Source organism: Lagopus muta, chromosome 14 (assembly GCF_023343835.1).
Source record: "Lagopus muta isolate bLagMut1 chromosome 14, bLagMut1 primary, whole genome shotgun sequence".
NCBI lineage: Eukaryota > Metazoa > Chordata > Aves > Galliformes > Phasianidae > Lagopus > Lagopus muta.
The window spans coordinates 3,119,290-3,144,487 of record NC_064446.1 but is presented as its reverse complement, the minus strand read 5'-3'; the positions used below and the strand labels follow the sequence as shown (position 1 = coordinate 3,144,487).

Sequence of the window (25,198 nt, the reverse complement as noted above, 5' to 3'; positions counted from 1 at the left end):
AGACAGCAATTTATCTGTCCACCCCTGCAATATCTTATGATAGAGAAAAGAATCCTATTACATGTCTGTAATATATAGATTTTTTGCATGCACTTCAATAATTCTTATTTGTTCTTTCCTGTTGTTAGTACTGAAAATTTGATTTTAAAGCCTACTTAAAATAATATACACAGAATTACAGAATATGTCAGCTCTGAAAGGCAAGAAATGTTATTTTCTTGAGAAGACTTGAAACGTGCTGTGGGTCTTTCACATCCTATTGTCCTCACCTACTGGCAATAATCACATCTTCTTTGAAACTTCCCTTAGTCTTCTTCCGAACTCCATTTTCTGTAGGTATACATTTGCCACTAGCTAAATGACAATTGGGTCACAGTTTGAATTGAGGATCTCCACCAGCAAACTTGTACAAGAGCAGTTCCATCCACCTGGTACACGAATTCAACGTGTTGCATTTCATTCTGTCTCCTTACTCAGTAGACCCCGGGAAAAGATGATGGCATTTAATTCTTGTAAAAATAAGTTGTTGATTGCAGTGTAGAACATAAGAAACACTCGAGCTGTGAAACTTGAGAAACGTCGAGTTTGATGTAAAAAAATTAAAAGCTGGTTTATTTTTGGATTTGGTCAGGATTTAATGGTATAAATGCTGTTGTCTGCAGAAGTTCCTTGCCCGCTCGTGAGCGCTGGCTGGCTCTGTGCTGCTGGCTTTTCAGAGAAGCATTGGATGATGTGTATGAGGTACTGCAAGGAGGTATTGGGAAGCAGTGATTACTCCAGGCAGGAGTTGGGCTATTTTGTTCTTTTTAACCCATGACAACGTGATCTAACTTGTGTAACTGTTGTTTTTAGAGTCAGTTGAGGGCAACCAGTATTTGTTGGTTTAGATTCTTTTATGTCCAACAGGAATTCTTAAGAGCTATGTGCATGCCTACACAGAAGATTGCCATTACCAATTACCAGTGCACAAAACATCCCGAATTCAATTCTGAATCTTTGAAATCAATTCAGAAATGCTTTATTACCTGGAAGTATTGAATTTCTTTCTTAATCCTTCCTTTCTCTGCCATCTTCCATCTTTCTGGTGAATTAATGACTCAATATTTTTCAGTAAGCAGAAGAAGAATTGTTGAATTACATAAGAAGCATTGTTAAAATAATTATCTGTCAAATGTATTTGCACACATGGATACCTGCATAATAGAAACTTTCCCGTTTCCTTTCGGGGCTGCAGCTCAAGGTCAGAATGTTGTGTGGTTGTGTGTGAACGCAATTCCTTCATGTGCTGCTGCTTCCTTTTTTCTTTTTTTCCCCTTACACCTTACATTGGGAAGGAGAATACTTTTCCCCACAAGCATGAATGCAAAAAATTAAAATTAGGTTTCCCTATCTGCTGCAGTATTTAAGACTCAGAAGTGCAAAAGCCCGTTGGCTTAATTTTGGGGTCTGATGAGAGTTATTAGCTCCGTGGAAATCAGCAGGAATGTAACACACCTGAAAATCAAATCTCTTAACAACAGGATCTTTTCTCTTGTATTTGAGAAGCTAAATATTCCTTAATTCTCAGATTTATCATTTCAGGCTCTTAAGGTTCATTTCTTCCCTCAATCTAAAGGTGATTTATGGTCGCTGTTACAGATCAGATAGTTTCATCTTTCAAACTTGCTGCACCTTCTCTAGCATTTCTATCACTTATGACTTTGATTCTCAAAATAAAGGTGAGATAAGATGAATGGGTGTGTATATAAGAACTCTCAATTGGACCCACCCACAGGTATCTGAAACTTTACAGCTCTCAAAGTTTAATGAATGTTTATTGTGCTCGGCATAGCGAATCTGAAAGGTCAGGTGAAAAAGAGAAATATTGTTTCAGTCCTTTTCCAGGGATTTTTTCATCACTGTGCCACAACTGGTAACAAAGAAATCCTTGTGTCCAAACGTTGGAGGCTGATGCTGTGGTTTTGTGTTGTGCAAACAGTATTAAGCCAATGTTTTTCAAAAGCAGTATTATCTGAGTAAATTAAAAAAAAAAATAAAAAAAAATCAACAATCCAACCCACAAACAGACCTTAAATTCACGTACCTACGCAATGAATAGGACTCAGCTCTTGCAGACCTACAAGCCATGTGGGTTTTCCTGTGCTGAGAACTGTACAAACCCTTGCTCAGCCATGCTCCATTCTGCCCACTGGTTGATGCTTTGTAGAACATGGATGGCCATTGCTTTGTGCAGGTGCACCTGCAGTCACTTTGAGCTTTGGACTGCCTTTTTGTTCTCTTTATTGCTCCTTGACAGTGGACTTTTCCTAGCCTGAGTCCTGATTTTGCAGGCATATGAAGTAAACTCATTGTCGTGGTTAAAAAAGTTGTTTTCTGTTGTAGAAGATAATGGTAGAAAAAGTTAAAAAGAGACATTTCTGTGTTTGTCTGTTGCCTGGTAGTACACCTGGCTTGTGCATTCAGATAGAGGAACACGAACTTGGCCTGACCTGAATGAGGTTTGGGTATAAATGTGAGTAATAGTTGGGGGTTCAGTTCGTTCTAGAGATGAGGAGAAGCATCATCGCTGGGATTTTGACCAAGTGTGCAAGTTTCTCAGTTAGCTGCACCAGCTCTTTGGTGATGTAATGTTACATGCATGTCTTCAGAAACTACATGGAAGGACTTAAAAATTCTCCTGCTCTGATTCTGCTGCTGTCAGAGGTACAGGACTTTAGGTGCAAGACGACCGTAAGTTCTCTTACTGTTGCCTTTTGCTCATACACCCATGCGTGGTGTCCGAAGTTACAGAAGTGTTTTCAGTGCCATGCTCAATTTGCTTCATACACTACACTAAGCAGCCTCCTGCTTAGTAAAATCGTCTCTCATCATCTGCTGCGCTGGCCATGAATGCTCTACTTCTGCCCATCTCCCTGAGCAAAAAGGGGAGATCCTAAAGCATATTCTAACCTATGTATGCTCTATCAATAGCCCTAGATATTGTTTAACTCATAGTGATGTGTTTAGAGATGTTGTGTGGCTGTCCTTTAGCCTGAAGGATGACTTCAGTGGGTTGTTTGGTTCAAGAGAGCCATGGATATTCTTAATCGTCTCACTGGATCTTAGACTACACATCAGTTCAGCCAGCATTAAATGCCTGGAGTATCAAGGAGAAATAAGCATTCACCTTTGTTTCATGATTTCATATTTTCATTATATTCCCCAATGCATATAATGGAGGAAAAAATACATTTTGCAAGAAAATGAGTGTGCAGTTTCCTACTTGTGTGAAGTGGGCACCTCAGAGTAGTGTTTGCAGGCAGAACTGGCACAGCTGCGTGCTTGGGTTCGCTATTGTGGCTGAAGCGTGTTTGCTTCCTAAGTTGTGTGTTTTATGCAATTAATGACAATTAATGATCTTAATTTAAAAGAGGCGACTGTGTAAGTCGGGGAAGATCTGCTTTTCTTTTGTTGTGCTTTGGTTTTGTAAATTGCTCTGAGCGAAGGGCAGGAATCTGCAGTGAGGTCTTTTTGTCCATCATTGTGAAACTCGGGTAGAGGTGGATGCAGAGAGCTTTACACACACTGCATGAAGGTGTTCTTCCTTTCTGCAGGATGCTGAAAGCAGGTTTGTGTTGGAGTGTTATACAAGGGTGTCTGTTCTTTCCTGCCTGTTCTGAATTGTGCTGAGAACCATGTATAGGGAAGCTGTGGTAATGAGCAGTACAGAAGAGAGAGGTGATTTATGATACCTGTTCCTGACAGCTATAGTGCTGAGATTCCCAGGGTATCTGATCACTGCATTAGCATGCTGACAGCTCAGCATTTATGACATTATGGTAATTTATCCTGCATATGCTGTCACCTGCACTGTCAGAGTTTCTTTTTAATGATGGTATAACTATTTTGTTTGTTTGTACTGCATTCTTTTCATTTGGCTAATGCCTTCTCATTAGATTGCACCTAGTAAATGAGAGTAATTAAGTGTTTCCTATAGCTCAGATGCAATGATTAAGTTGCAGAGTTGGTGCTGATTATGTTTTGTCATTTATCTCTATTAATCTGAGAATAATCCAGATGATAAACACGTGTAATTTTTTAGCTAATGTTCAATAGATGAAATTTATAGCTTCTCATTGAAGCCAAACAGTAAGCGTGTATTTATATATGAATAGCAAGTTATTGTACTTGTATTCCTGTTAAATAAACATAGAATTATCTGTGCAACTAAGGAAAATACAGAACAGCTGCTGAATGTAGAGATTTGCACCTTTTAAAAAATGCACTTTTTTTTTTGTATCAGAACTGCTATTCATAATTCACAGTTTATTCTGTTTCTCTAGCATCTACAGAGAAGCCTGTGCTGGTAGTTTGGAGGAGTTTCCCTTCAGCTGTCTGCATTTGGTGCTATTAAGTCTTGAGTACAAAACTCAGTTAGGAGCAAAACGTAGTTTCCATACAAATATTTTCAAATTATAGTACTGGGTTTAAAATAAAAAAAAATACATTAATGCATCAAATTACTTAACAGCAATTTGAGAATCTTTATTTAACTTTGAAACTGCAGGCAGAGACTGAAGAAAAGTCCCCCCAGCTTTTTTCACCACCTAATTAAAGATCTTAAAGATGCAGACCTGTCCGTCGTAGCTGGTGGAGGAAACACCTGTGTAGTGTGAGGTGTTGTGCCATTAGATTTCATGGTGCACAGATAGTTGTGAGCTCAGTAATTGTTTAACTATGTGCTGCCCTTAAATACTGCCTGATGTAAGAACGTTATCTTCCTTATGTCTGTGTCCATCAGGTATCTGAAACTTGCTCAGTGACACTGGGCAGAACATAGCTGGAGCTGCTAGCTGCGGCCCTTTGCTCTGTTCCTCGCAGGGTATTGAGCTCTGTGCAGAACTGCCAGACGTGGTTCAGTTTTGGTTTGGAATAGTTCCTCCGAGTAGGACTACTGTTCCTTCCTTGTTGTTTTCCACGAAGATAATTCCTGACCTGTTCCAGGGAAGCACCTCCTGGTCACCTACAGGTGAAGTATGGTGTTTCTTTCTTTCTGATTGCTTAAGCTGGAGTATCTTCACCCCCAAATTGTCCTCAGGCTCTTCTGCTCTTGTAGAAGCACTCCAAGGCACTGCCCAACCCGTGCAATTGCATTTCAGACCTGACTGCCATTGATACTGGAGAGCTGCATCTGAGGCAGTTGTTCTCTAGCCAAAATGATTCTTCTCTGAAGGTCCAGTAAAATCGTTCAGTTTGTCGTTTGTTCCTGTTGTGAGGTGCTGCAGAGAGGGAGCTGGTGGCTCTGGAGCAGCGTGAAGGCAGTGGGCATGGCATGGCTTGGGTCATAGAAAATTATGGTGAGACTGAGCATAGTGGAGAAAACACTGAAAATGTGCCAGGGTGGGAGGTGGGGGATCTCATGTGGACAATCCAACATCAGTCCATACACAAAAACGCGAGCGTTTTTCAGTCTGTGTTTGTGTTAGACTTGCTCAGTGTTTTCAGGCACATCTAGACGAGTACCTAATCACTTACGGGTGCTTTTTTAATAGTTGTTTATTTATTTACAGAACATAAGAATATACCACTGCACAGGCTGCCAGGTTGAAGTGTATCCATCAGATCAAATTATTTCTTGCTAGCAGTTGTTTTCTTTGAGCATAAATGTCAGTGCATCTGCGTTCCTTCTGGAAGAGCAAACAGTCCGTTCAGTTTATCTGGGTCAGTTCTAGAGTAGCTGCTTAAAATCCTGTGTACTGAATGCTGTTATCTTTTCTCTTGGGTGGATCAGGAAAACAGTTGAAGCAGCCAGTGATGGCTGCTGGGCTTTCATTTCTTTGTGACTGGTAAATGAAACACATGCAGCCTCACCAAACTACATGACTAATGACAACCTCCAGTGGCTCCTGCAATCAAAGATTAATTTGCTTTATCAAGTTTAAAGAATAGTAGGCGATAAATCATGTCAAAAAGAAATAATCAGAGGCAGGCTGATGTTCTTTTGCACAGTGGAGGACAGGTGCAACAGAGGATTCATGTGCCATAGAGTGTTAATTTTGTTCTCACGCTGTTCTGGTAATCATAATTTTTATTTAGTTTATTCTTAGGTCAGACGGATTGCAGCCAACTAATATTTTGGTCTAAAATGCATAGTATTGATATTTTGCTCCAAAATTAAACGCTTGTTTAGAGTCTTTGACTTGACATCAAAATATTTTGGACCCAATTCCTTTAATAATTCATAGATATATTTCTATACCATCTTTTTGCTCTCTTGTTGGCACGCAGTTCAATATGGACAGGAACAAAACCAAGTTGTGCCTATATACAGCATGCATATAGTTATAATCATATTCTGATTTCTGTCTAGCTCTTGTCTCCCACTCTGTGTGTGGGAGAAACATAACCTCAGTCCTAAATGCTGCTGTTGTTTTGTGTTTTGAGCTCTGAAGCAGAAAACTAATGATACTGAGAAGTTAAGGTCTGACCCAGGATGGGGCCTGGAGCCACCTTCTCTTGCCAATGTAAGTAGCACAGCATGGAGTGACCATCGTGTTGCATCTTAGTGATTCTCACTGAAGTGATTCAGAGACAGCATCTTTATCACATTTGGAATTAGTGAATGCAATCATTACAATAGAACCTAGAAAGAAAAAAAAAAAAAGTCACCATTAAATGTGAAAGGCTATCTCTAGTATGTCATTACAGTGTTACATTACACTGTGTGACACTGAGTGTGACCTGCACTTACTGATGATTTGGGTTGTACAGAAAGCAAGGGTTTCGTCTGCTTATTTGTGTAGAAAATACAGCCACCATCTTCTGGCCTACAGAACTGTACAATTGACTACTGACCATTGTCAGTGTGTGTTATAAGGTGAGCTGTCACCCAGTGGCACATTTGGCAACGATGTTTTCTCCTGTGATTAGAACTGCATTAGTGGAGTAATGCATAGGAACGATGCAATATTATAATAATGTGAGCCCTCTAGTGGCATTTTCTGTGATCTAAGCTTAGATTGCTAATTGTGTACAAAAGTGTGTACAAACGTGTTCAGATAGGAAATCTAACAAGAAAATGGGCTTTCGTTTCACTGCTTTGAAACTGAGAACAAGGAAAAGCCTGCTTTCTTAAGGGCAGGCTTCTGTTACAGCTCTCAGGATAACTGGTGTTGTTGCACTGAATGTTTTAGTAATGGAGTTGTATTTTGCAAAGGGGAAAACTGCAGAAGTTCTGATCAGATGATTAGGAACTGCTTATACAGTAAAGGGGGTTGTTAGGACCTACCTGTCCCAGTTCAGTCAGTTAGATTAAAAGATGAAACATTTGCAATGCAGATAGTGAAAGTTGCGTTGCCAGAAGATTAAAAGAGTAAAAAAATCAACTTCTTGAGAGGTAGAAAAATTTGCTCAATGCCTGAACTTGACAGAAGTAGATTTTAAGTAAGCCATTAACAATTTAACGTAGCTTTTGGGTGATTACTGTGAAATATGGCTTATTAGAGTGTCAGAGTTAACCACCTTCCTCCTTCCCTTACAGTGAATGTGTCTGTGGTTATTCAGTAAAGACTAGATAGTGTGGGGGAGAATCCTGTGCTGGGCTGTGTGTGCTGTGTTAATAGTTCTGGCTTTTCACTGTGCTGCTGGAAGATCTGTGCCTGCACTCTGATGTGGGCACAGGCACCAGCTATAATGGTGTCAGGTCCTGCTGCTGGAGGAGTTGCACTGGGTGCACGTGGGGTCCTGGGAGTGCAGCTGTGTGAGTGCTGAATATCTGGGCTCCTTCTCATGTTACTTCATTTTGTTCTGACTAATGCTGGTTTCTGCAGTGATGCAGCAATAGTGCTTCAGTGCCTTTGTGCCATTCTGGTTCTGCTGAAAAGATGGGTTAATCCTCTGGTAAAATTTTGCTTCTTGTGAATCTACGTTTAAAAGTGTGGGCAAAGGCAAAAAGTTTATTTATTTATACCTTCAAATAAACAAACAAATCCATTTGTGGGGAGCTAAGCACCAGCCTTGGGGAGTCCTGCCAGTGCTGAGCAGAGGAGAAGCATTGCCCTCAACCTGCTGGCTGTTCTCAGCCTGCTGCAACCTGGTTTGTCTTTTTGCAGTAAGGGCACACTGCTGGCTGCTGTACGGTGTGGTTCATTTAAAGGCATTTGGATGGTAAGGTAAGAAATGACTATAAAACCATCTTAAATTACATTGTGATGCTGATGGGAAGGAGAAGAACGTACTTAGGGATGTTTCTTAAAAAGCACAGTCGTCTCTTAGCTGAAATCACTCATATTCTTAAGGCATCATCATCAATAACTGAATGGAGTATGGCATGATACTGCCATTTGTTTCCACAGCTTTATGTTCCATAACTTATCTTTTCTTACTCTGGGGCTTTAAGTGCACTGCAGACTTGAATTGGAGTTCATAAGGCTACAATTAAGGAATCCTTTTTTAAAGTATAATGTTCAGAGTTGTGTGTACTTTTGTTAGGCACCATAGGAAGGCAAATAGTTGTCTGTCCTGCCATTTCCCATTCTTCTGAAGCATGGAGAGTAAAAAACAGCATTTCGGTTAGTTGTTCCACATAGATTTTATCTGTGTCTTCTTTGTTGGAGCAGTCAGTAGTTGGCATCAATTTGGATCAAAAGAGCTGCAGTTAGGAAGGCCATGAGGAAGGTTCCATATTATTTCTCCAGAGCATTCTCACTGACGAGTTGTTTCTTGAGGCAAGTAGCTCTATTGAGAAAGAAGTCTTATGGGAGCAAAGTTTTATTTCTGAAGCAGGATTTTTATATCAATTTAAGTATTAAATGATTTGTATAGATGTCATATACACAATAAGGCAGCTTATCACATGATAGATAAAAACATATATAGTTGATTTTAAACCAAATATCATTTTAAATTTGGTAAGAATATGAATGGGAGACAATTCTTGAAGTATCATTAACATGATAGACAGTCTTTGGATGCGCTCTGAACAGCTCAATTACATTCAAGTTTATGCATTTTCTTTAATAACCAGTTTTGTTCTAATTTGCTAATTTTACATAGTCCTCTAAATGTATGTGCTTTTAGAACTAAAATAATAATAATAATAATTCTGCAGTATCTCTTCTCAAGCTAAAGATGACTAAGCACCTCAGAGTGCACCCTAACCCAGCCTGCTTTGCTTCTGAAGTGACTGAGATTCTTCTGCTCTCAAACACAGTCATATCTGAGCGTTCTGCTGTCTCTCATGTTTGCATGGATTTGATTATCTCGTTTGCTTAAGAGGTCAACAAAACATACCCATGTATATTATTAAAGACCATTACTGTCCATCACACTGTAAAATGATGGCATCACGTGAAGAGCTGCGTGCAGAATGGAGATGGAGACACAGAGATGTACGTGGATGAAATTTGGCTGTTGCAGGTGTTGCCTGTTAGGTCATCTGCTGCTGCTGCTTCACTCCATAACTGGGACTGTGGTGTTCTTTGCTGAATTCATCCCTGTGTGGCTGATTCAAATGATGGGCGTTGTGGCCTTTTGATTTGTGCTGTGTTTTCCCTCCTAGCCTGGATGAGGGTCTTTATTTTTGCAGCCAGAGCCAAGGCACTTCAGGCTGCATGTTTTTCTGTGTACAGCTTCAGTGTTACACTTTTTATTTTTCCTCTGGAAGACTTCAGCATCAGAGAATAAAGTCTGAAACTGCCTTCATGACTGAGATTAATTATTGATCAAGATTCTTCACCAATCCGAATTGATCGCTTTCATTGTTTTTTGTTAGGTTAGTGAGTTTTTCAGTTAATGTAACTCTTGATTCCATTCCCTGAAGTTAATCCAGGGTGAGATCTATGTCTACACTTATCCATACAGTATGGTCCTGTTTGGGAGTTCTTACCTTGTAGGATGCTCTGTCAATTTGTGGCTGTTTTTATAATCAGATATGTAGTTTGATAACGACGATTTTCTTTCCAAAATACATCTCTGAGATGCTTTCTGTTCTCAATGGCCTGTGGAAAGGAAGACTGTGCCCTCCTTTCTGTCACACTCTTGTTTCACTCTGGTGTTCCACTTTTCAACTTGTGTTTGCCAATATGTTCCGTTGTTGAGTTTTCAATGTCTGAGTATTGCTATTTATTTTTGTGTTTATACGTGCCTGTAACTCTTCTTGAACACAACTCCTGTTTGGAAGTCCTGTTAAATTCCTTCTCCACTCTTAGCAGTGTTTTGCAGGCATCCAGTTCTGCACAGGGCACCCTCCTGGTGCAGCTATACGAGGTGCCATTCACTTTTTATTTTGTATTGTATTAAAGTTGCACCTATATTGCATCTTCATAAGTAGATAGAATGAATTAGGCAACCGTGGGCTTTGCCTTGCTCCTTCTCCTTGCTTCTTGTTTGGTTAAAGCCCTTTTTTGTCTGCTTTAGTTAATGACTGTCATCATCTTGATAATGTGAAGTTGTGATTAGCTGCATAAAATACAAGAAAATACATATTACCAAAGTAAACCTTTGGCTACCATAGGGAAAAGTGGCCTGAGGATTAAGGGAGCCGAAAAGTGTCTGAAAACTATTTCCCATCTCATTTTGCATCAAGCAGAGCTCAGTCAGACTGAAAGATCTGCCCCACAGCATCTCCATTCCAAGTGATTGATGGGGTGCTGGTGGTGAGCCTGGTGAGGAATTCCGAATCGTGCAGCATCTTTGCTAACGTGTTGTGGGCTGCTTTCTTCTCGTTGAAAAGGAGTATTTGAAGTGCTGGTAAACATTAGCAGGTAGTTGAAGTTTGTTTTCATGCTCAGTAAAAGAACTGCCATTTTGGGACTGCAGCAGTGAGGAAAAAGTGAGCAAAGCTGTACCAAAGCCACAGATAGCATGAGAATAACAGTGTGTGGGGGAAACTGTTAGAAACACACATTTCAAATGCATGTGCATGTGTGGTGATGGAGAGACAAAATGTGGTGCTTGCTTAATGATTTGTGAGACGGTCAAATTGTAAGGAGCAACTGTATGAAAATAAGGAGCACCGCAGCCTGGAAACAATGCACAGCAGAAGTAGAAAGAGCACGTACCTCAGTGTGCTGTGCAGGTTAACTGTAATTAGTAGGCAGGTTGGGGGGAAAAAAAAGAGTTTCCGGATCCATAGAGATGTAAGGCATCTTTTAGAGAAATAAGTGTGCGGGGCTTTTTTGTTTCAAATCTGTTCTAAGCCAAAAGCACCTTCCCAACGCTCTGATGTTTACTGAAATTAAAAAAACAAATCTTGATTTTCATGGTACGTGATGGCAAAGCATTGCTTTATATTGCAGTGATATGTTGCTACTATTATTGAAAACTTTGTTATTTTTACATTTGGAAGTCAATGTTTCTCATCGTGCAATAATTGGTGATTGCGTTTTTCCTGAAGGGAGTTTGAAGGTCATCCTTAAAAATGTGTTTCATCTTTGGAATGGTTTGCACTTGAACCGTTTATGCCAATTTTCTGTTACATTTTAAGTTCAGTTTTCTCAACCTGTAGGGGAGCTTGATAAAGTTACGCTGATTTAATCTCACATGCAGCCCCTGCTCCGGACTCAGCTGTTTAATAAAGGGTCAGATTTGACTTATGTGGATAAATAGAACATAAATACCGACATTTCACACGATGTACCATGTAAATGTAAGCCTTTGTAGTTACAAGTTTTTGTAGCTGGAGAATTGTTTTAAAAGGCATGTAATTTATTAGCTATCAGTAGCTGCTTTATTGCCTTGCCGCGCTGCAGTAATAAATAAAAGAAAGTGAGCTGATTTTACAAATGGCACACAAGGTGCACATTTTGTGAAAAAAAGTCTTTTTTTAAAGAATTGGCATTAAATCCTTTTTTTGTGATGACAAAGAGGCTAAGAGTGCAAACTGTATTTTCTGTTTATCGAAAACAGAGTCTCTTTTTCTCGAGGGCATTTTTTCCTATGATCATCAAGGGATTTCAAAAGCAATAAAGTGTGGAATCATTGTTCGACTTGAACAGTATTAAAACTTAGGTTTTAATTTCAGTGAAGTAATAAGATTTGAACCTGTCTCACATTACAGCACTGTAAGGCATTTAGCAATTGTATTTTAAAGGAGGTTTTTAAAATGCAGCTCACTTGTAAGCTAACTGTCTGTCTAATAATTAATAGTTTCTCTTCAGCAGAGGCTGTTGTGAATCATACTAAGAAATCTCGGTTTTGTTAATAACAAATTATGATAATTGCAAGGATGTTAATTCCTAATTAGTTTAAACCTACAATCTTTTTTGCCCCTTTCTGAGATTGATTTTCAAATGAAGACAAAAAAAAAAAAGCGGATTGATGGTTTCGGCATGATTTTCACCTTAAGAATAAAAGGAAATTATCCACGTTGATCTGCACATTTCAGGAAAGGTTATTCCTTGGCCGGGAGTAAATTCAGCTTCCCATTACCCATCGATGAAGTGTCTAATCCATAAACACACTTTGCATGAGGAATGCTAATTCCTTCCTCAGAACTGGGCGTTGACGATGGCCGTGCACAGCCCCGAGCCCTGGCTGTGCTGAGCTGCTGAGCTCCAGGGCGCTGGAATTCAGCCGTGCGGCCACAGGAGATGCTGGACACGTTTTTGCAAGGATATTTGCAGCTGTTCCAAATGTAAATATTTCTCCAGGTCATTTGACAACGTCTTGGCTGATGAGAGAATAGCAGTCGTCATGAATTGTAGTTGGAAATGGTCGTGTATGATTTCGGAGGAGGGAGGGGGCAAGTTTCTGCACAGGTGCATGTTCAAGGCGGCCATCAGTGCTTAACATTTGAGTGGTGAGCTATGACCTTTCATGATGATTTTGAACGGTAACTGCCTCCATTAGCCATAAGGTTTGTTTCTTTATTTTAGTAGATGGCCTGGACTGTAAATATTAGAGCATCTAAAATAAATCAACATATTATCCTAAGGATACAAAACGTAAGAGCTATTTGTGGTTAGGAACCTTTGACAGATAGTTTGGATGAGGCAGATGATTGCCCGCCTCTCGTATCTGGCTTCCATTGCTATGCCTGCAGGCAGTTTAGTGTTATAGTTGTATATTGATGTCAGGGTTACTACTGAGTGGCTAGCAATGACAGATGTCTATAATTACAGGCAATGCTTCCAGTATTTCAGAAGAGCCAGCCTATGTTGAACAATTATCTTATTTCTGGCTTGCCAAAGAGGGTTGTTCAAATTGCTAGTATTAGCTGTGGTGGCTGTAACACCTCTCCTTATGCCGTGGGATAGATGTGCAAAAAGCACTCTGATGTACAGCTCTGGTGCAAAACCTTTCTAAAATGTGTGAGAGCACTGAATTTCGCATGCTTAGGGCTTGATCTGAGATGCAGAACACCTGCAGCTGTGTTAAAGTCCATACAGTGAAATACTCTTAGAAATAGCAATTTCAGGAATATAATAAATAGCTGGGATTTTTATGGCTTGTCTTTAAGCGCCAAACCAGTGTAGATGTTAAAGGACATTGAATGCTGAAGTTTACTGCAGGTAAGCATGCTAAGTGGGCCACTCATTAGGTCCAATTAAGCACCTAAATGAAATGAAGCTGGAAAATTTTCATGGTTACAGTGGCAAGTAAGAATGTGGGTAGCTGCTCTTTCACCTTCTGGAGTTCTGTGACTCCTGTACAAGAAGAAATCTATTGCTGTATTGTAATCCATACAGTAGTGGTTCGTTTCAGTCATTAGAGGATTTTAAAGCAGCAGTTTACTTTCATGTTCAAACAAATGCATGAGTGCATAGATGGCTGTGCACCTCTGCAGTGCAGTGTATGGCTCTGATGGAAAACGCAGAGCAGAACAAAAAATCTTGGAGATGGTGTTCCAAAGTAATAGCTACTAATGCTGTTTATCAGTTTTCAGAATAATATTTGTACTTTAACCTCAGGGGGTAAAAAAAGAGACAGTGGAATTACAGATCTGTAGCAGTCCTTTACAAGAATGGTAGTCTGGAGACTTTTAAAGCTAAACAGCTGCTTAACAATGGGCTAACTAAGACCTAGAGATAAACTAAGCCCTCTTTTTTCCAGAGCATGCTTCTCATGCTGCGTTAGCAGTGACAGCAGGTAGTTGGTAGAACATCTCCCACATGGAGTTCACTAGAACTGTACGTTTTTGTCCAGATTTTCAGAAAACAGGGGGATCAAAAAGAGAAAAAAGCAATAGATTAATTAATAAAAAGCTGAGGGAAAATAATTGACGTGAGGAGATCAGTTTCCACTGAAAGCAATGGAAAGCTGGCATAGATTGGGCATTTCATGCAGCAGTAGGAGGGCAGAGAGTGGCACCCACACTGCTGGGAATTGTCTGCTCCTCTGGGCTGTGGGGCTGGGAGCAGCCTGGGACGGTGGGTCCCTTCTGTAACTGCGACTCTGAGCCATGCTGCACGCTCACCTTGCCTGCCTCAGCATCCCATGTAGTCACAATAGGGGTGCCGTGGTTTTTAAACACTGTTTCACAGTGGCAATCTTTTCTATTGAGGAATAACTTTACATGGTATTTTGATTCAGGTAGGTTTGTGGGCAAGGCAGGAGGTGGTGTGTCGTTTACGTAATTGTTGCATAGGAACACATGCGGTAATGGGGGGGAGAGCAGCCTGCTTATTATTTTTTATGTATTGCAATGCCCACATTAATCTTCTTGTCAAAGATCCATCTGAAATTATTTGGGGCAATTTCTTACGTTTTTGCTTTTTTGTGTGTTCGTTTTTTACGGGAGCTAATTGTATAACAACAGATTAGAGTTACAAGTGTTTTGAGATCTTACCGTATAAGACAGCTGGTCAGGAATGGAGGTCTTAGGGGAGACCAGGGTTTCCCCTGTTTCCTCCCTGGTTGTGGTGAGGCTTTTTAAGCCCTAAGTTTGGCTGGGAGGTGTAAGTGATTGATCTGGCACCCTGGTCTGCAAATCAGGGAAATGGGTTCAGTTTTTTGTGAATTGGGCTTTGGCATCAAAGTACTGCACTGCATGTAGCGGAGCAGCTGAGCGCTGCAGCTTAAAATACCTGATATTTATTTAGAAATCAGTGACAATTATGCCCGGGAAGCAGATGTTGATTAGTGTGGAGTTCAGAGGTTACAGACAGAGGTGCTGGGCAGGGAGGTGGGCCAGCAGCCCCAGCACAGAGCAGCTGCTGGGCAGGGGAAGGCTGTGGGCAGGGAGGCTCCCAGCACAGCTGCTCGGGGCTCAGAGGCAGCGCAGCTTCTGTCAGTTCAGAGTAAATGCAGTTAAGATCTGCTTCCCTCAGTATACATGACAAAATACTTTAATGTCGCAGTGATAGTTCTCTGCAGCAAGGCCTGGAGAGCTTCAAGGAAGTTATAATATCTTAAGCATTTATGTTCTGCCTACGGGTAATAACTTTCCTGTAATTTTCTGAAGATTCATTATCCAAAATCTTAATTCATTATAATAGCCCTTATGAAACATATAGAAACCAACATTTTCTTGTGTTTTCTTATTTGCACAGTATGAGAGATTCATTGCTCTGTTTTAATTTGTTTCATGGGGTGTGTTTGAGTACATTCCATACAGTGCCGTTATTGAATTTCTGTGACTGTCATTATATAGCCATACAACCTTTAGGAACTCATATTCTGAGCTTCCCAGTTCTGTAATCTGCTTCACATTTAAGAATTGACATAATTAGCTTCTTCAGAGTTATAATGATAGCAGCAAAAAGAGAAGACCTCAAAAGACAAAGCGAAGTTAAACTTATCTAGGGCCAAAGAGCAGAGGAGTCAGGGAAATACAGCTTCAGCGCAGTTACCACATTTTTTTCTGTTTCTTTAGGTTGCATTTACATGCAGGTGCTTTGCTTTATAAAACACGGCTTCCACAAGTGTGTTCCTTCTTTCTTTTTGAAATGTAGCAACTGGAGCTCTAGTAGTTTGGAAGTGCAGAGTTTTGTCATTTGAATAACCTGTAAGGCTGCCGGGTGGTAAAAGATGGAGCAGCACCAGAGCTGCCTTTTCCTGCACCCTTATTGCACACAGTGGCTTTACCTGTAGGAATGGGGCCAAAAAGAAGGGTCCCTGGGTCTGTTGCCTAAACATTTCTACTGCCTGGAGAACCAGGGAAGTTACTTTCATAGAAAGAGTCATAGAATGGCTTGGGTTGAGAGCATAAAGCTCACCTGCTCCCAGTCCCCTGACGTGGACTGGGTGCCACCCACTGCATGGGGCTGCGAGGTGCTGGATGGATGGCAGCCTGGTCTTGGGCACCTCTAGGGATGGCACACACAGCCTGAGCCAGTCTCCTGCCGCACTGGAAGTATTGTGGCCAGTTTGGGGCCCTTCACAGAAGGAAAGCTATTGGAGTTGCTGGAGTGTGTGCTGCAAAGAGCAGCAAAGCTATGAAGGGGCTGGAAAGCAAGAGTTAACAGGAGCAGCTGAAGGGTTGAGCTGCTCGGTCTGGAGGAGTCTGAGGGCAGACCTCATGGAGCTACCTGATGGAGGTTGCACAGTGGAGGAGTTTGTCTCTTCCCCATGTCCTATCACCTGGGTAAAACAACCTTGAGTCGCACCAGGGGAGGTCCAGATTGGACATGGGGAAGAATTTATTGCAGAAAGAGACGTCAGGCATTGAAACAGGCTGCCCAGGGGGGTGTTGGAGTCCCCATCCCAGGTGTGGCAGAGACGTGAGCGTGGTACTGGGCAACGTGGTGAAGTGGTGGGACTTGATAGGTCAGGTTGATGGCTGGACTTGTTGACCTTAAAGGTCTTTTCCAACCTTGATGTGCCTGTGATTCATTGATATGTTTGAAATTGTTATTATTAATGGTATTTTTCTGATTTTTTTCTTTTTATTGGGTGTCATGATGACTGCAGTCACCTGTGAGTATTGCGACCTGTACTCTGCCACTGTGGTTGAAGTGGTGGTATGAGCCTGCCCCTGCTTTCAAGACCTTCATTATGAACTTGTGCCTGTGAAGCTCATCTAACGTTGTAGCCTAACGTTAGCACTCCTGTGGATTTTTCACATTCATTCATAACTGATGTAAAATGAGATGATAATAGTGATCTGTCGTTATTAAGAGGCTTACGTTATGTGGCAGCATCACAGCACGACTGCATAACGTTGGCAAATCCCACAGCTGGAAGGACTGGGGAATAATTGTGTAAAGGATTCACCTGGTTGTTTCCTACTGCGAGTTAATGATCCTGCGCCTTGCTCGGGGTCTCCAGAGGGGCCTCCAGCCACGAGCCCTGCTCTCCTTGCTGCACGGGGATGGCCGGGCATCTCGTGATGCAGAGAGCTTGAGATGAGATCACTTCCACATGCAATTCACATCCTTTTATGACCCCCCTTTCAACAGTGTTTTTCTCCTTTTGAATACGTAGCGCAGCCTTTGTTGCTGAAGAGTATTTTATTATTATACGTCCAAAATGCTTTATCATTAATTTTTTATAGCGCTTAAAAGTCTGAGGGCATTTCAGTGCTGCGGCTGGGGGTTGTTTGCTCTTCTATTTTTACATCCTAAGAGTGTGTTTCGGTTTGAAAATGATCTTGAAGAATGTGTTTAAAATATCACATTTATTTTAGCTTACGATTTGTCACATTACCGGGCGAGGAGTAGCTTTTATTACAAGCACTGTATTCATGCTGACTTGAAATGACCCTGTCACATGTGAAAACAAATCAGATTGTTGCTGTTAATGAGCTTTTCAATTTACTATTCAGTGGATCAGATAAGTGGATTTAAGAGGTAATGATCCTGCTTAGCACTCGGGCTTGGCTGTCAGATCCTGGCGGTGGAGGGAAATCCCCAGGGACAAAAGCGTTGACACACTTCTTGATGGGATAATGGGAATCAAAGCTAATGGATGATAAAAGGAGTAGTAAGAGTTACAAGGATAATTGTGGATTAAAGCACTGCTCTTTGTCAGCGCGGGCTGCTGGTTTGCTATTTACGTGTTAAACCGTGATGTGGCACCGCCGGATGGCAGCGGGGCAGAGGCGGCGCAGCGCTGCCCGTCCCCCTGCGCCCACCCTGCCTCCGTTCTTGGACCGGTTTCCTCTCCAGCTAACAAGCACACTTAGGTTTAGCTCACACTTAAAACGCATATTTAGGTTTAGCTCAAACTGAGAGTGCTGGAGCGTTTCAACAGTGCACTATGTTGAGAGAGATGCTTTTATGCATCAGAATATAGGATTTTTATCATTGCACGTGTTATTATTGCAGCTATGTTTTGCTCTAAACTACAGCTTCACTTTTACGACATGAATATGATATTTCATAGAGTTTGAAAGTCAGCAGATTCCCTGTTTTTTTATATTCCTTGTTTTCTTTTGTGCTTCAATTCGTCACAACAAATTACATTCATACCATTATGAAAGGTGATATTTTAACTTACAAGATAAGTAAATTATCCTTGATCTTGCTCCACTTTCTGGCTACAGCAGCAGATTTATTTGCTCGCGCTTTTATTATGCTCTGATTTAAGCTGAAGTTTTTGGTGCACAAATTTTTTATTAACTTCCCTAGCGGTAGAATAGTGCTGCTTTGGTTCTTAATAAAAGTCGTGGGTTTGCTTCACGAGCAGAAAGGAACACAGGATGAGGAAATTGAAATACGGGAACAGGAGTTGGCCGAGTTAGAGTGGAATATATAATGTCAGCAAACAGAACTGACAGCTAGATGGCACCAGGCTTTCACTGCTGGGTAACCTGCCACTGCATCTGCTGGGGTTGGTGCATTTCAGACCTTGGTGATCCTTGACTTGATCACGTAATATGGAAGAATTACGTGTAACCAATCATGCTTGGTTTAGTTTTGCTAAAGATTAAAATGCCTGAAATGAAATGCCTAGCTGTAAGCAAATAGCAGAGCTACTTGTGCTCAGGCTAAAGCGAGTTACAGGATGCTGTGAGGCAGTTACGGAGTACCTCTCCCTTCTTTAACAAGTTGATCCCGATAAATGTTTTTATCCAAACTAGATTTTTGGCTACAAAACTACTAGAAATTTTTACGAAGACTGCACAGTAACTAAAAAATGCAGTTGGTTTGCCCTTTCTATTTGTTAAAGCATTGTAACGGCAGTAAGATAACTTGACCTAGTAGGTGGGGTGCTGGGAAAGCTTGGCTGGTAATGTGACTTGGATCTGATGGAAAGGGAAAGATTACACAACTGAAGTTATTTGGCTGCCAAAGGAGGAGAGCGCAAAGCTGGATGCCCAAACAGTACCTGAGTTCCTGATTTTGTGACTGACAGTGCAACTATGAAGATAGAAGATGAAGGCCAATGCTGAACTGCAGCCCAGTGACCAAAAAGGCAATATTTCTCCTTCTCTTTGCAGCTCTTGTAGTGAAACCCTCTTTTGAAAGAGACTGATTTGTTCTGTGAACCATAAAGTGAGTTTAATTTGGAAAATTTACATCTCCTTTGTGGGAAGAGATGAATACAAGGGCAAGTAAAAGCCTTTCAGCTCCAAATTCACAAAGCATCGTTTTGGAGTGTGCACTTCATCTCACAGAAGTGCTTTACTTAGGTTGGATTGGCAGCATTTGTGCCTGTACTTTTCTCCTGAAACGTCAAAATTGGGAAAGAGTGTAGAATAAACGTTTACAAACAAACATCTGTAACATGTGACATCTATAACATCTATACCATGTTTCTGTGTACATGTTTATTTCTAGGTGTATTCCCGCATGTCAGAAGTCTGAGGAATAACAGATGACAGCCATGTTCTGGAAACATGACAAAAGTGTGAGTTTGTGCTTGGGTTCTATTCTGTATGTATTTTGTATTGTCTGACGTAAAATCCATGTTTTATTTTACTCCATTAAATCTGCCCTTTGCAAGAAAAATGTCTTCTGTAAATTATAAGTATTTAAAGGATAATATTAAAAACACCCATAACCTACTGTCTGAAAGTGCTTCAAGTCTCTAAATAAACACTTTCATATAAATATGCCCTCCTGAATGCCTACATCAGGCATTCTAGAAATGGCTTAATGTGAGAAAGCTGAGATTTCGTAGACTCTTGTTCAGTGACAGTTCTAGCATAAGCATATCCCACCCTTCCCCTCTTCCATGCTTGCACCCTCAGATGCTGATAGAATTACTTGTAAAGCTTCAAATAACTCAGAATAGATTGTTCACCAAGTTAAACAAATCTTTCTTTGTGCTGGGGAGGCTCCTGTACTTTGCTTTTTTTGTTAATATCTGGCAAAATGTACTCTCAGAAGTATGAATCCTCAGAGAACAATTTTAAGGACTCATACTGAAGGAAACAAGGAGTATCATTGTCAGCCATTCTCATCTCTGGCATTTGGCAGATTAAGATGATGTGTTATTTGTGCTGACAAGTGCTGCAGTGCCTTTTCTTAGAAGTAATCCTAGAAAATTACTCTCTGTCTCATGCACCTACTACTGTCCCCTTCCATGGATCCTAGCAAAACCACCAGGATTTTTGTCTTTCCTTCCTGAGGTCCTTAGTGATAGTTCCTCTTGACTCAAAGAGAGTTTAATTAAATCATTTTTTCTCTTGAAACAAAACAAAATGGTCTCTCCCAACAGGGGTGAATATCCACTAAAAATCTGAGACTTTAAGAGACAGTGAGTTCTGTGCGTGCCTGGAAAAATGAAGAAGTACCTCAGCTCTGTTCTGTAGTGAGGAACATGTTGCATCCTGGTATTAACTTAGTGTCTTCTAAAGCTGGTCTGTATGGCTGTTAAAAACTTTCAGTAGACTTGAATGTATTGAGGAAGGGTCTCCGTTGCTGTTCCCAGGCTAACCATGACCTGTTTGGACAGCACAGAAAATGACTTGTCTTCTGCTACCGCAGCCATCGACCTTCAGAACCAGTCACAGCTGGGACAGGATCATTTTTCTAATGTGACTTTTCCACAGAAAACAAAGCATAAATGTTTTGCTTGCTCTAAATCAGAGCTGAGTTTTGCATCCTGCCATGTGGTAACAGCAGTACCCATCAGACCTTGGTGTTTATCCAGTGATGAATGGAGGAATATTGATACTTTCTGCGTGCACTTTTCATGTCATGGAATTACACAGCCAGGCTTCTTTTTGTTGTTTCAAGGTAAGGTGAAACTTAAACACATGAGGGAAAAGGGGGAAGGAGGGCTCTCCTATGGAGATGAGATGCACCGGTTTGCTTCTTTTTTCTTCTTCTTGATGCCATTGCAAGGAACTCTGCGTTAGATTTGCTAACTGAGGAAATAACACAATATCATTTAACAAGTCTGATAAACAATACCTGTGTGTAGCTTCGATGTGGCTGCTTTTACAGAAGCATTGTAAATCCAGGAAATACGATAGTTAGGGTTTTAATGTTACGTGGAAGATTTTAAAAGAAAACAAGATAAACAAAAGGCAAAAACCAGTGCTGTTTATAGATTACACACTCAGTGTTATTGTCTCTTACTCTGTGGCTTACTGTATTTTTCACAAAGCATGCAGATTAGGAATTGTTCATTGACTAGTGTGAAGGTCTTTTTCATTTACAGAGTGGATGCTCCAGCTTGAATTGGATGGTTCAGTCAGTATCTTCAAGAGCTGGTTGTGAAGCTGTTGTCCAAACAAACTCATGTTTGTGCAGATTAAAATAAATCAGCTTCTCCCCAGTGGTAGCATGTTGATGGGAAAATCTGGGTGTGAAACCAAAATGTACCGTACATAACCACACGAGTAGGGTCTCATGGGCCAATCTAGTATGGCATTTTAGATGATTTGTTAGTACATTCAAAGAGCAGTGGGCAGGATACACAAACGTGAGACCGTTCACCTCTTTCTCTTAAAATATGCTCTTAATAAAACATTCTCTTGAAACCTCATCAAGTCAGTTAGTTCAGTCAGTAAGAGAAAACAGCTGAAGGTGCTATTTCTTGTAGCAGCTAGTACCTGCAGAAACCAGTGCTCAATTTATGGTTTAAAGGTTGCATTTTGCTAGCTTTAGCAATCACTGTAAAAGGTTGTGTGTGGCAGGAGAAAGGCCAACTGGAAACATACTGCCATCAGAACGATTTTTTATAATGCTCAGGGCATCTCACTCCTGCTCAAGCACGTTCAGCAAAGCTCGGTTTTGTAGCAACTGTAGAGCAGGTTGAAGGAGGGTTAAGTTGGGAGGAGTTGGGTGAAGGTGAAGATGGGCAAGGGGGAGCAGTGGGCTTTTGAGTAGGACTGCGGGGGCAATGAGATCTGGAGGTCACCATGACTAAAGCTCCCAGTCTGTGTCCTTAAGCTTTCTCCTGCTTAGTCTGTTGCCTGAGCATACTTGTTTTCTCAGCCACAGGCTGTTCTTCATCTGTATTGACTTCTCTATCCTTGCTACTCCCACTTCCTCCCAAAAAAGGCACGTCTCGTTTTCTTGTGCCTCTTGGGCTGCTGGAAGTGGATCAAGGCTGGTACTCTTGAGGCAAGGGGTGACACACTGTACACAGAAGTGAGAGCAGTCATTTCCTTCACAATTAATTGTGACTGCTTTTGAGCAGTAGCTCTTTGCCTGCCTTGATCCTTCCTTGTGTAGGTAAGAGGCGGGGAAGTATTTAGACTGTGAGAGTTTTAGTTCCATCTTCCCCTTGTGGCAAGCACCCTTCCTTTTCATCACTAATTCTTTGGTAGACTCTTACTGTTCCTTTCAATTACACCAAACACATGTGGAAGTAACTCAAAACGAATGTTCACACTGATGTTTGATATGTTGGGCGTGATTAAATAACCAAAACATGAATTCCTTCAGAGTACATATCCCAGCACTGCTGTTGGATGGTATCATTTCCTTTAAAGTAACTGCTGTAATAATTCTGCTGTGGAGGATGCACGTATGCATCCATGTGAATAGATTCTTCTGTGTCGTGGTGTTTAAATACTGGTTAGGTACAAAAGGTCTCAATTTACATTTTCCTGAATGTTCCATGAATCACAGCAAACTAAATCTTGGCACTCCTATTCACAGCAGTATGTGCATTTTTTTTTAAATATTTGCCTTTGTCCAGCTCTAATGAAAAGAATATATCCAATCACTGCCACTGAGCCACGGAGAGCTTTTATTGTTACTTACAAAAAGTGTAAAAGTATATCTGTATTATCCTTGAGACTAAGATTATTTCTCAATGTGCATGGTTCAGGCTTACCATTTCATTCCATCTTTCCATAAGCTCGTGTTTTCACTCTCTGTGCTCTAATTGTTTTAAAAAATAGACCCCAAACTTGCTGGTTTACAGCAGTTATCTCATCTGGCTGGGTTGCAATGTATCTTTTGCAACTCAGTCAACCTGCTGTGTATGTGAGGTGCAGTGATCTACGCATGTGCACTAGCTGTGGTGTTCTGCCATTCCTCAGATGTATTGTGGTAACGTGCTTGACCATTACATTTCAGCAAAGGGGTTCAAGGCTTCCTGGAAAGAGGATGAATGAGTTCTTTGGGCATTTGCAAATGGTCTGTAAGCAATATTTGAGCACCTTGGCATACAGTGATAAATGGAAAAGGTACCCACTATCCATATGACCAAATGAATTTCCCTGCTTTGTGCACTATGTAATCACTCTTCAGTGCTTCCTATTCTGCGCTGACCTTATGCTTTCTCACTTTCCATTCAAACTTAATTTTTTTTTTAAGTTACTTTGTGTATTTTTCAGTTCTTTTTTTCTAAGTTGGACATTCCACTTCTTTGATCTAACGGAATCATTTCCAATCCACAGCTGCCTTAAGAACTACTACATCTTTTATGAAGGACTGTCCTTCGGTGTGCACCGTGATTGCTTTTTGCATGAGTGTGATACAGACCTTGTGTCTGAAGAGATGTTTCTCCAAATCATGCAGTTGAGGGTGGGATAGGAAATTAAGGGCTGTAAAATGAGTTGGGGGAAAAAAAAGTCACAAAATGCATATCCAGAAATGGCTATATTTGTCATAATGACCGGGAAAATGCAAAGAACCCTTTTCCCAGAGAGCTGTAAATTAGAATATATTGTCTGTATTCACTTTCCCTTTCTACACTGCAGGTAACAAATATTAAGTCTTTTAAAAATTACATTTTTGAGACATAAGGGCGGAGGTTATTGGTGTGCTGATGAAACTGCATTAGTAACCAGCTGTGGTCACAGGGGAAGTCTCAGAGAAAACTGTGGGGTTCTGAGGGGTGGAGGCTGGCAGGCTTTACCTCCTTTGGTGTAGCTTATAGAAGCCAGGCTTCTGTTCTTGCCCCCGTAGGAAGGACAACCTAGGAAAGGAAGGAAATAGCTGAAAATATTCTGGGTTCCTAATGGTGTTCCATTTTAAGTCTTTTTAAATTGTCATAGTTTTACAGCTTGGCTCACTGTCACTCTTCCACTTTCATAAGTGTGATTCAGTATTTTGATACCAGGATTTTGTTACCACAATTGGAAATAGCCCGCCATTTTTTAATTTCCAGTTCTCTTGTAGTTGCCTTTCAGATGTGTTCAGTGCCCATTACCATAGCCATTTTTGTTACTTTGGCATTTTTGTTTGAGCTTTTGTTGTAGCTCTTCTTCTCTGAGGCTCATTTGAAATGTTACAGTTGGTTGCTCTGACTCAGTTTTGTTCATTTATGTGTTAGATTAATTAGCTGCTTGAGAGAGAAAGAGATGAAGGCCCCAGCACTTGTGTTTAACCGCTGGCTTGCACAGATTTCTCTGAGAGCTGTAAATTTTTCTCCTCCTTCATTCCTTGGCATCTCTTCCTTACGTGGTTGTATTCAGCTTTTTGTATTTAGGGATTCCTATATGGATCTTAACAGATATTCCCAGATCCTTACAGTGTTTCATAGCTGTTTCTTAACTATTAGATTCTATATGCTTTTCATATTGCCTGATATTGATAAGGCAAGCACAGAAGAGGGAAGTGCTGAGATTATAATCAAACTTTTTCAGCTACTGTTCACTCACGAGTGCTTCTTTTAATTTATATTATTACTCCATCCTTCAGCATCCAAATATAACCATGAATGTACAACCATGAGAAGGTATTTTTTAAAACAGTGCCCTGAAACACTGGAGAGACTTCTTCATACAGTTTTAATTTTCTCTTCCAGCTCTTCCTGTGATGACTTGGTTTTCTTGAAATGTTTGGCTGCTGAAAGACAAAAAATTCTGCTCTTTTGCAAAACAGCCATTTTATTATTTTGGTATTGATGTCAAATCTGGATAGTCCAAATTCATTTTTATTGCACTGCATGGTATATGCTTGTTAAGAATTTAGTGCAGCTATAAACA

General features: G+C 40.7%; 1 protein-coding gene across 1 annotated transcript in view; it reads left to right on the top strand.

Moving 5' to 3' along the window:
• Nucleotides 1-25,198, top strand: part of LOC125700426 (ran-binding protein 17-like) — a 136,472-nt gene that overhangs the window by 44,711 nt on the left and 66,563 nt on the right. The window contains 2 exon segments of the mRNA XM_048960980.1: nt 19,641-19,710; nt 20,737-21,044. Coding sequence (XP_048816937.1) covers nt 19,641-19,681 — 41 coding nt within the window. The 3' untranslated portion in view covers nt 19,682-19,710; nt 20,737-21,044.